General features: G+C 49.7%; 1 protein-coding gene across 3 annotated transcripts; it reads left to right on the top strand.

Annotated features, from left to right (window-relative positions):
- Nucleotides 1–11: 11 nt before the first annotated feature.
- Nucleotides 12–8,650, top strand: LOC141949307 (DNA-directed RNA polymerases I and III subunit RPAC2-like). 3 transcript variants are annotated; one of them, XM_074882761.1, is made up of 6 exons: nucleotides 57–121; nucleotides 1,317–1,556; nucleotides 5,061–5,158; nucleotides 6,865–6,941; nucleotides 8,023–8,105; nucleotides 8,451–8,650. In XM_074882761.1, exons 2-6 carry the CDS (start codon nucleotides 1,518–1,520, stop codon nucleotides 8,496–8,498), a joined length of 345 nt encoding a protein of 114 aa, XP_074738862.1. In that variant the 5' UTR covers nucleotides 57–121; nucleotides 1,317–1,517; the 3' UTR covers nucleotides 8,499–8,650. The 3 variants fall into 3 exon arrangements, with proteins under 3 accessions (XP_074738860.1, XP_074738862.1, XP_074738861.1); XM_074882760.1 differs by having other exon boundaries at nucleotides 74–121; nucleotides 1,288–1,556; XM_074882759.1 differs by lacking the exon at nucleotides 1,317–1,556 and having other exon boundaries at nucleotides 12–121.
- Nucleotides 8,651–10,655: the final 2,005 nt, after the last annotated feature.

Below are 10,655 nucleotides of genomic sequence, written 5' to 3'. Positions count from 1 at the left end.
CGCCCCGGCACCGGGCCGCCGCGACGCGCTTCCGGCGGGGCCCCGCCGCGCGGTGCCTGCTGGGAGCTGTAGTCCGACGGCCATGGCGGAGGAGGGCGAGAGGAAGGCCGCGCTGGAGACGGTGAGGGAGGGACGGAGGGGTGCGTGCGGTCGGCCGGCCGGCGGCTGAGGGGGACGGGGCAGGGTCGGGCCTGCTCGGCCGAGGCGCTGCTCTCCCCTGGCAGCGGCAGCCGGGGCCTCCCTGCTGCTTCCCGGGCCTGGCTCAGCGGCGGGGTCCCCTCAGCACGGCGGGTGGTGCGGTGTTGGTGTCGGGGTAGATGGTGACGGTGAGGGAAAGCCGCATCCCCGGGCTGGTGCTTCGTGCCGGCAGCGGGAAATCACAAAGATCCCTTTGCAAACAGGCCCCACGCTGCGGCCCGCCTGCCTTACAGCCTTTCCTCTCCTATCCGAACCTAAACCCTCCTCAGCTGTCGCCCCTCAGAGAGCCGCGCAGCCCTGCCAGGCTTTTTTCAACCCGTAAAACCTCTTGGTTTTACTTGGCATGGAGCGGCTGCTCTGTTGCAGTGTCTGTGAACAGCAGAGGGAGAAAGAAGCTGAGGAAAGCTAGCAGTGTTTCCTGATATAGGAGGGACAGAGAGGAATACAGCTTTTAGTTGAATTTCTTGAAGTTTAGATGTTTGAGGTTGTCCTGTAGGGAACAGAAGCAGCTAGAGGTCAGGATTAACCTATTTTAAAACTAGCTAGGGCTAACATCTTTTAAAACAAAGACTTGCTTTTTAAGGATGATTGCTCCTCACTGTGTAACATCAGGCCTTGGGTGGCTTTGCCTTTTAGCTGGAGGCCCCGCGGTGTGCCTCGTCTCCTCTCTTTGACCCGTTTCAGGTTGCTGAGCCCTGTGGCAGGAGTTTATGGACCCTTTTTCCATCCCCAGTACCCACTGCAGGCAGCAGAAGGCACTAGATGGCACTGCTCTTCACGCTAACAGGGTTGCAGGCTCCCAGCTGGCAGTTACACCAAGACACGATGACAGGGAGAGCTGGCACAGGGTCATCGGGTGCTCTGTGTGCCTGTCTGTCTGTCAGTGGAAAACGGGGAGAGCTGAACACCAGGATAGCTGTACAGTAGAAACAAATGGGGTCTGTAAATTGCTTGTTTTAAAAGCTGCCTTTGGGGAAGGCTTAATACAACAGTTTTCCATAGTCTCTCAATCTACAGCCCCTAAACATTTCCTAATGGCACAAGAGTCTCTTAGCAATAGTCTCGCTTCTGCTAGTTACATTTTTTTAGGCTCTGTAGAGCCATATTTTTCTCCCCAGTTGTGCAGGCCACAGGCTGAAAGTCACGATTGCACCAGAAAGCCCAATCCTAATCCTGCAAGTCTGCTGTGATGAATGAAATTCACCTTTGAAGAGCTGCAGTTACTGGAGAGTCCCTTGGCAACAAACCAACAGATTTCTTCATGAGGAATGCAGTACCATACAGAAAACAGGAGGATGTGTGGAAAGCGATACTGACTCATGAGGACCAGCAAAGGTCTATATATTCTGACAGAAAAGGCAAGTTATGCATGAACTACAGTCAGTGTAGGAGCAAGTGAGTTGTAGGACTGTTCCCCACCCACTACATGTCTAGCTGATCCCATCTATCTCAGTGCTGTGCTAATGTATCCGCTACAGCACTACCTAGGCACCAAATACAACATTAAATAATTCATCATCATAAATCACAGCCCCTCTAAGCAGGAGAGCTTCTGGATGATGCGAGATTGCAGCTCTTAGGCTTGCGTAGCTGGTAGAGGAGGAGGGTGTCCGATGCGTGGGTGGCCAGGTCACAGGGATCCTCTCCTGACCTTGCTGGGAGGGTGTACCCCAGATCGTCTTAGGGGAAGTGCAGGCTTTTCCATTTCTGTTTTCTCTGAGGGGCTCAAGTGAATGTGATCAACCCTGAAGCTGCCTCGAGCTTTCATCAGCTTTTCCTTCTGCCTCTACCGTAGTACAAGAACAAGGACAATTTGGTAAAGAGACTAGCAAATCAGTGTGTAACCAAAGAGGAAGAACACCAGACGAGCTGAATTCCTTCCTCCAGGGCATTGGGGCTTTTTTTTACAAGTTGGCTCATAGGTGAACAGGTTTTCTTGTGATGAATACAAGGGCATGTTACGATAGGACAAGGAGTAATGGCTTTAAAGTGAAAGAGGGTAGATTTAGATTAGATATAAGGAAGAAATTCTTTATTGTGAGGGTGGTGAGGCACTGGAACAGGTTGTCCAGAGAAGCTGTGGCTGCCCCCTCCCTGGCAGTGTTCAAGGCCAGGTTGGACGGGGCTTTGAGCAACCTGGTCTGGTGGAAGATGTCCCTGCCCGTGGCAGAGGGGGTGGAACTAGGTGATCTTTGAGGTCCCTTCCAACACAGGCCAGTCTGATTTTATGAATAGTTTGATACCTGGACACCTCTGAGATGAGACTTGGAAACACCCTGAGAAATCTCAGCCCTCTGCCTCAGGGCACAGACCTGATTGCTGCAGGTACAGGGGAGGAATCTGTCCTTCAGGTGAATCTGTCAGTTGTCCTCGGAAGCATCGGACAGGTCTGTGCCAGAGATAGGATGCCTGACTAGGTGAGCCAGTGGCTTGATGAGAGGCTGCAAAGCTTATGGTCCTGCTGAGATCCAGAATTGTATCTGAGGACTCTTCACAGAAAAGAGGAGAGAGAAATTGAGTCTCTGTGAAGTAGACAGGTTCAGCACAATGTGTTCCTTATGTCTGTGTGAAAGAGCTGTACTCTGGCTTTCATCTGCCAGATCAATGCACTGGGTACTAACGCTGTCCTAAGGAGGCAGGAACATCTTAAATTCACTGGGTTGCTGCTCTGAGGCACTTGCTGCAGCCTGACAATGTGGCCCAGCCACCATGCCAGAGGTGTGTCTGTCCCTTCCTTCCTACACCCACGTGTTCCTTTAGCTCCAGGAAGGAGTCTGAAGGCACTGCAACTCCCAGCACTGTGTGTTAAACTCCCAGTTATCCTATTTTTCAAATAGTTTTTATGCAACATTTGTAACTCAGCTGTAAATATTTGCTCTCTGTCTGGAAAAGCACCTCTTCACCCCTATGTGCACAGAGCTACACCTGAGCTACAGTATAACTTCTGCTGTGTGACCAAATTGCAAGAGCATCACTGTCCTAATGAACAGAGCTGTACCTGTCATGTGCTGGGGGGAAACTTGGGATTTTGGCACCTGGGCACACTTCTAACCCTGCGACTGGATGCAGGGAGCAAACTGGGGGCCAGGTGACCTGTCCTGGCGTGTGGGTGCCTCCTGAGTTAGTCTGCTTTTGTTTAAGCCTGTAGTCTTTGGAAAAAACAAGCTCTTAGAGTATGACTGGTGCTTATAATTTTAATAAATACTTCCTTGCAAGGCCTCACAGTAGGAGAGAGTGAGGCCAGCAGCTGCTACTGGGAAGAGGGAGGAGGGTGCTGGGTCAGGCAAGCAGGAGAGCAGGCAGGGTGTCTCATCCATGCCACTAGCTGCCCGATTGACCTGTGTCAAATCACACATTTTTGTTCCACACCAAGGGAAGGTGGTTTTGCCACTCACTGCCTTATTTTAACTCCCAGCAAGACTCACTGCTTTGGTTGTGGGTTGTGAGATGCTAGGAGGTGAGGGAGACCCTATCAGTCCAACATCTGTGTTGCTGATGTTGTTCTTGTCCTATTCCTTAAGATTTAGACTTGTCAATTCCCTTCACCACCTTTTAGTGCCAGTTATCTTGGTCCTGATTTTTGAAACAGAAAAAGACTCAGGTTCCAGATATACCAGAAATTGAATTTTAATTTGCAGGTCTGCAATAGCTGCATTTCTTGTTGTTAGTGTAAATTAGGAAAACCATGCTAAATTATGTGAGAAGGAGATTGACATGCTTTTTGTAAAGGGGCCGAGGCTTTGCATGATCTTCCAGAGCTGACCCAGAATTGAAAAGCTTAAAAAGTATTTTTGCCTTAACTGGAATTCACAACGCAGTTTATTTCCCTTATTAGCAAATAAGGTTGCTGCATCGCACCTACCCTTCTGTGATAGCTGGTGTGCGGGGAGCCTGCCCTTGAGTTGTGCTGCAGGTCTCGGTGATCTCTTCCTCTGCGGAAATCAGTCTGTGTTTCTCTTCTGAACTGCTGAGTCAATTCCCCGGGACAGCTAGTGGGATAGTACTGAGGGGTCATAAAACCTGGCCACAGGCAGGATGTGAAGAGATCAGCGCTCATCTTAGCCTGGCTCCGCACTTAACCTTGAAACCTCTCTGCTGCTGAGAGAGGAAGCGGCTGGGGGCTGTCAGGGCATGTCAGGCTCCACAGAGCCTATGCTGAGCCTGGGGAAAGATCAGAGGCTCAGCAGTCCTCTGACAGCTAAGAAATTAATTAGGCGGCTTGTTGGTTTTGGAGGGGATTCCAAACCAGTCTTCTCAGGAAGCATTAGGTGGCAAAGCTCTTTTTGGGCACGTGAGCCAAAAGCAGCAGGAGGATTAGGGGCTGACTGCTGGCGTGTTGGGGTTCAGTACATGCTTGCTGATGGGCTCCCCAGGCTCATCCTGGGTGTGAATTTGGGCTTGCAGCTCCTTTTGTTTTCAAACTGCGATAAGATTTCTCTGCTGACAGGCAACACTTCTCCCTGGGGATTTTTTGACTGTCCCTATCCTTGTCTACCCATAGGCTGGTGGTGGGACCTGGGATCACACCAACCTGAACAGTCGCTCCCAGCTTCTTTCCACCCCGGGTCCTGAAGCCTCAGCTTTCTTTGCACTCCTCTTCTCTCCTGTGAAGAGAAAGGCTGTACAGGCACTTTGATAACCAGGGAGAGGATTCTCTGAGATCTGTAATTTTGCCACTTTCCCTCCACTGTGAAGGTGCTCTTGGTCACACTGCGATTCCCGAGACGTGAGCCACAGAGATGGCCCAGCCAGACCTACAAGCCCTCCCAGTTACTCTGGTGAAGCTGAGCACAATAGTTTATTTTTCATGCTAGTGCTGGTGTTCATTACCTCAGCATCTTTTCTTTCCCCATTTGTGGCAGGTCCAGGCGGATGGGACAGATGGAAGCTGTGTCACATTTGTATTGCATGATGAGGATCACACACTCGGCAACTCCCTCCGATACATGGTCATGAAGAAGTAAGTGGAGCCTCCAGTGTCTGGCATCGCTGAGGGTACCTCTGTCTCCTATTCTAGCCTTCTCTTTACTGATCTGCATCTCAGTTGTTGCTAGAACAAGGCAAATGATCAGAAACTACCTCTGTGCACCCCTGTTAAGAGTCTTTATATCAGACATGGTGCCAAAGACTCCTCACCTCCTACTTTTCTTCATAGGATTAACTTTTTCCTTGTGCTGTTAGTGTCAGGACCCTGAGAGCACAAATAGGCCTTAATGGGCCTGAGCAGCCACACCTGGGGCCTCCACCCACACCCTGCCCATGGGCCCAGGAGCCTCATTTAAGCTCAGCTCAGGGCTTTCAGTCTCTCCTGAGCTATGTTGTAGGAGTATGGGTCTCTAGCTCAGCCTGTACTGGGCGGTGGATTCCACCTGGATGCTGACCCATGGACTGACTTTCTGACCTGACATCAGCCCTTCCTTGCCATTGTACACCTGCTTGGTGATCACTGGGTAGTATCTGACCCTCATTACCCTCACCTGTCCTGTCACTGACCTGCAGATTAACTTCCTGGCCTGATCTCAGACCTGCTTCATCCTCACAAACCTGCCTGATTATCTGGACCCTTGGCTGACCCTGGCTACTACCTCTGCACCCGCCCTACTCCCTTGCTTGGGTGCTGTGGGACAGGGCTAGCTAGTGAGGCCTCTGCCCTGTCAGCTCTTACTATTCATGGCTCCCAGCTCCCCATCCCGTGGGAACAGCCAGCCCTCACTGCTCCTTGATAGTTAGTTATGGAGGAAATTTAATGTCTGACATGTGAAAGACTTCTGAATGTCTTATTTGGCCCCTTTGGGTAAAACAATGCACAACTCCATGTAAGTACATGTGGTCAGTCAGTATCTATGTCTCCTCTGGGACAAGCACTGTCAGAAAAGAGGGTAGGAACAGCCAGTATTAAGCAAATTGATCATCTTTCATGCTTGCATGGAGATGCAGGAGTTGATGCCAGGAATTAATTATTCTGATGTCCCCATCAAAATATACAAATAGGTTCACCCTGGTTGCCTGATTTTATTGAACTGGGCAGCACTGAGGATTTGTGAAGATGTACTGGTAAGCCTGAGAAGAATTACAGCAGGAAGTTCAGTGCATCATCTCAAATGACAGTTGCATTGCAAATGTCATGTGAATTCCTCTGATAAATCACCATGACAAGAAAAACAGCAGGCTTCTTGCAAAGGGATGTTCTTTCTGCTGGGTGCACAAATGTTCTACCAACCCCTCAGCTTACAAAGGCAGATGCTGTGCAGCCTGCAAAACACCTTGGTAAATCCTTGCAGTGCCCTAGACCTGTCAGCTTCTTTTACCCAGCAGAACTGCAACAGGTTTGTGTACGGTGAGGTTTCCAAGCATCCAGGATCCCCTGTTTGAACTCTGCAGACCTGCCGGTGGACTGCTGGTGGTGCCAGGATGGTGCCTATGATCGTTCCAGCCATGTCCTTCCCCTGCAAATCTCAAGCTATAGCTCAGATATAGATGGGGGGGTGTGAATATGGTTACACAGGTAGTTTTCCTTCAGCGTATTCCTCGCATAAGCCCCTCAGTCATTTTAGAAATATCCTGAGTCCCAGCAGATCTGGGGTGGCCTGAGCCTCTGACTTTGTGAGATTTACTGTGGATTGGCCTGGGTTTCACTGCCCTCTCCTCATTTCTCCCCTCCTGCAGCCCTGATGTGGAGTTCTGTGGCTACTGCATTACGCACCCTTCTGAAAGCAAGATCAACTTCCGGATCCAGACCAGAGGTACGGGTGTGCACATTTCCTTTGTGTCCGGGGCCCTTTTTTTGTGTAATTCCCTCTGTTCATGTCAGGTTTCCTCCATGAGTCACTTAAGTAAAGAAAAGCACTTTTCTCCCTCTTCTCTGCTAGCCACCTGCAACTGCTGTGCCCTGTTGCTCAGCTGGAGAGGCTGCTCTGAGCCATTATACTACAGCTCTTCTGTTTCCCAACTGTAGGCCTGAGGAGCTCACAGCTTTGCCTCATCCCAGGTATCTGTGTTGGCTGGCAGCAGGCCCTGAACTGTAGTGCTGGGGTAGAGTAGATCTGCTGCTCTCTGTCAGAGGTGATGGGTGCTCCATCTGCCCCGAAATCAGCACGGGGATTGGAAAGCAAAGCTAAAATGTTCTGACTTATATAGCTGCAATGAGGTAATTTGTTTCTGCTTCTCCTTCTCAGCTGTCTTGGCTTTGGTCATCAGGCTATGACCTGAAGCTCTTTTGAAAAGCCCCATCAGTCTGTGCCATCTTTTGACTTGCCTCCCAAAGATGACTTTGTTCCCTGATAATAGATAGCACTGACAGCTCTGAGGCTCTTGCAGTCACTCACTCCTCCCAGCACACCACGCCCAGTCGCTGCCCTCCATCCAGGCCTTGCAATCGCCACAGCTTGCTTTGCTGCCTAGAGGCACTGTGTTATTTCATTACTTCCTCATGGGGCTGTGCCCTTGAGCATCAGATACATAGAAACCACTTCCTGGAAGCAAGTATCTAGTTGGTGCTTGCTGACTCTTTAATTTCCTAAAAATAGTTAGTGCTCAGGCTGCATGCCTTGCCAAGGTAACCCCTTCCCCATGGGACTAACTGCAGGGTAAGTGTCTGCTGATCCTGCGCCACAGCCTGAACCACCACACTCTCTGGCTGCTGGTGGTGGGCTGGGAGGAGGGAGGTGTGTAGGCACATACCTGGTCTAAGAGCCTCTCCCCGTCATGGTGACTGCCCTTGGGCATGGTGGTAACAACCATGCTGCCTCAGAGTGGCGAGGGAGAGGGCTACTAACCCCTTTGGAAGCTGTCTCCCATTTCACTAACGCATTTTCTTTCCTGAAGGGGCCCTTCCTGCTGTAGAGCCATTCCGGAAAGGGCTGAACGACCTGATGGGTGTTTGCCAACATGTGCTCAACACCTTTGAGGTGAGACTATTTCTGAAGAGCTCAGGGGCTTTTTCTATCTCTTGGTCTCGAAGGGGAGAAGAATAGGCTGAGACCTGCATTGTAGGCACTTTTGACATGAAAAACCTAATAGTTTTTTTTAGACATTCTCTGACCTGCAGCATGGCCTGGTTTCCTTTCCCTTGGAGTGACTGTAAAGCTCGGTCACTTCTGATAGTACTTGGAGCTCTGTCAGAGCTTCTCGGGTCCCTCAACATTTGAGGCACTGGGCAGAGAAGTCACAGCACAGACCAGGGTGGTGGCACTGTGCTATATGAGCTGCTCAGATATATGCTTTTAACATTTGTCCTTTGCTCTTGTTTGCAGAAGAGCATGAAGGAATACAGGGCCCAGAGGGAGGAAGAGATGCAGTAGCATTTGAGGATGGCAGCCCCCATGGATGTGTGTTAACTTCTGTGTGTTGAATTCCCTGTGTCAAGTGGTTTTTTTGTTTGTATTCTTTTTTTATGACTGCTTGCAAACCTGTATTTTCACTAATAATAAAGTTTATGAAGTTTGATGCTGCAGAGGTGACACTGCATGCAGCTCAGGATGGGTATGGAAAATGATAGCTAGAAGGCAGCTCTTCCACTCTTCCATCTTACTTCTTCCCCTCTCCAAGAGTTGTTGCTATTTCCTGCCCAGGATTTTCAGATGACAGAGTTTGCAGGTAGTCTGGTGCACAGAATTTGTCTCTCCCAGAGTCTACAGGGAGCAGAGGAGTTCATTGTTGTGTAAAATCAAGCTTTTAGAGAAGCAGCACCCTCTCCAGATTTAAACCTTTCTGTTACTGGCACCAGTGTAGTTGACTTCAGCAGCTATAGCCAGCCTTCCTTTTTAAACAGACCACTATAAAATGATACTCTGCTCATTTGAGGGGTGTGGTGAGTAAAAAACGACTTGCCTTTTTTAACTCCCTGAAGAATGCAGACAAAGGCAAGCCCAGACCACTCCTCATGAGCAGGTTTAAAGGGTACAACACTGAAACCCTGGCCTTGTGCGGATCTGCTGGCAACCAGCCAAGTGAAAGCCTTTTGTTGAGTGTAATGTGGCATGAAATTGCAGGGGGTTTTCTGCTCTATGCCGGGCATAGGATTGATTGTGAACCTTTCCGGTTTGCTCTGCACAGGGGGGACACCGCTTGTCTCTTCACTGGAGGTCTGCAGTTACCAAAGGAACCTGCTGACACTCAATTAAGTATTTAGCAGACTTTGCAGACCCCCTGCTGCTTAATAAGAAACACCCAAAGATTCTACTTTCAAACACCAACATGTTTTATTAACATACAGAGGAATAAGAAGGAGGATGTAAAATGTCAGGTTTTCTCTATCAAATATGAATTGACAGACTTGGTCTCCCTGACAGGCTGGTGGTGAGTTTGTGTTCACAGGTGTTAGGCCAAGAAGCCAGCTGAACCCAACATTTCATAATAAGGCTCCTTTGCCTCTCAGTTTGCTGCGATGGATTCATCCTGCACATGCCAACACAGTCCCACATCCATACTGGGCAGCTGCTGTGGCTTTGCTTTTGGCTAATCCTGTCTGGCCTGGTTCCTTTGTGCTGAAACCTGTGGGTGGTTAAAGCATGCTTGCGCATGGGGAAGAGGAGCTATTCCTGGTGGGTGCTGGTGTGTGTTTCACCCTGCTACGTAGGAGCATGCACAGGCCTGGGGACTTTCTGGTTGGAGAATTCCCCAGCCCAAGCAGGAGTGAGACATAAGAAAAGCAGGAAAGCAGTCTCCCCAGGGCAGGAGGGAGAGGGTGAAGGGGTGAATAAACCAGGAGCTGACTAATGCACCTGGGTTCAATCTCAGCCCAGGTGCCACGGAGAATAGCTTTTTAAAAAGGTCACTTGCTGGTCACTTTCTCCACTATGCAGGGGATGCTATGGGCCAGCTGCATGTTTGCTGGGATGTGCAACAAGGACCACTGTTTCTGGACCTCCTGTGCCTGGGAAAGCAAGGGAAGGATGTGAATGCCCAGAACTGTACCGCTCTCCCCTGTGAAGGGCAATAGGAGCTGGCAGCAGGGACCTGTCTTCACATCCGCATTTCCACAAGCAGCTAAAACCAGGCTGCAGGTGCACTTCTTTTCTGATAGTCAGTACTGTCCCCTTGAGCTGAAACTTGCTGGTCCTGGTCTTGGTTGTAGCCTAAGGGAGACCTTCTAGGGATGGAAAAGTGCCATTTGGATGTTGGTGCAGTAGAAGAGCTTTAAAAGGGTACTCTTTCCTGCTGATATCTCAGCTCTCTTCTCCTCTCCTTCCTCTCTCACACTTGGTCAAACTTCATGATGTTGGTTTTAATAGAAGATGTCTGTGAGGAAAACACAAGGGGAAAGCTATACCAAAGGAGGATGAAGTCACTGTTAAACAGATGTGCAGCAAGTGATAGCAATGTCCAGAGCTGGGATGAATTCATGTCAGACTGTTTGTTGCAATATTAATAATGTGCAGATCTGAGACTGGTTTTGAACCATTTAAGGCTAAAATGTTGATCTGAGTGTAGCTGCTAATGCAGGAGTGATTAAATCT

Source organism: Strix uralensis, chromosome 13 (assembly GCF_047716275.1).
Source record: "Strix uralensis isolate ZFMK-TIS-50842 chromosome 13, bStrUra1, whole genome shotgun sequence".
NCBI classification, from domain to species: Eukaryota; Metazoa; Chordata; class Aves; order Strigiformes; family Strigidae; genus Strix; species Strix uralensis.
This window is presented reverse-complemented; position numbering and strand designations above follow the sequence as displayed.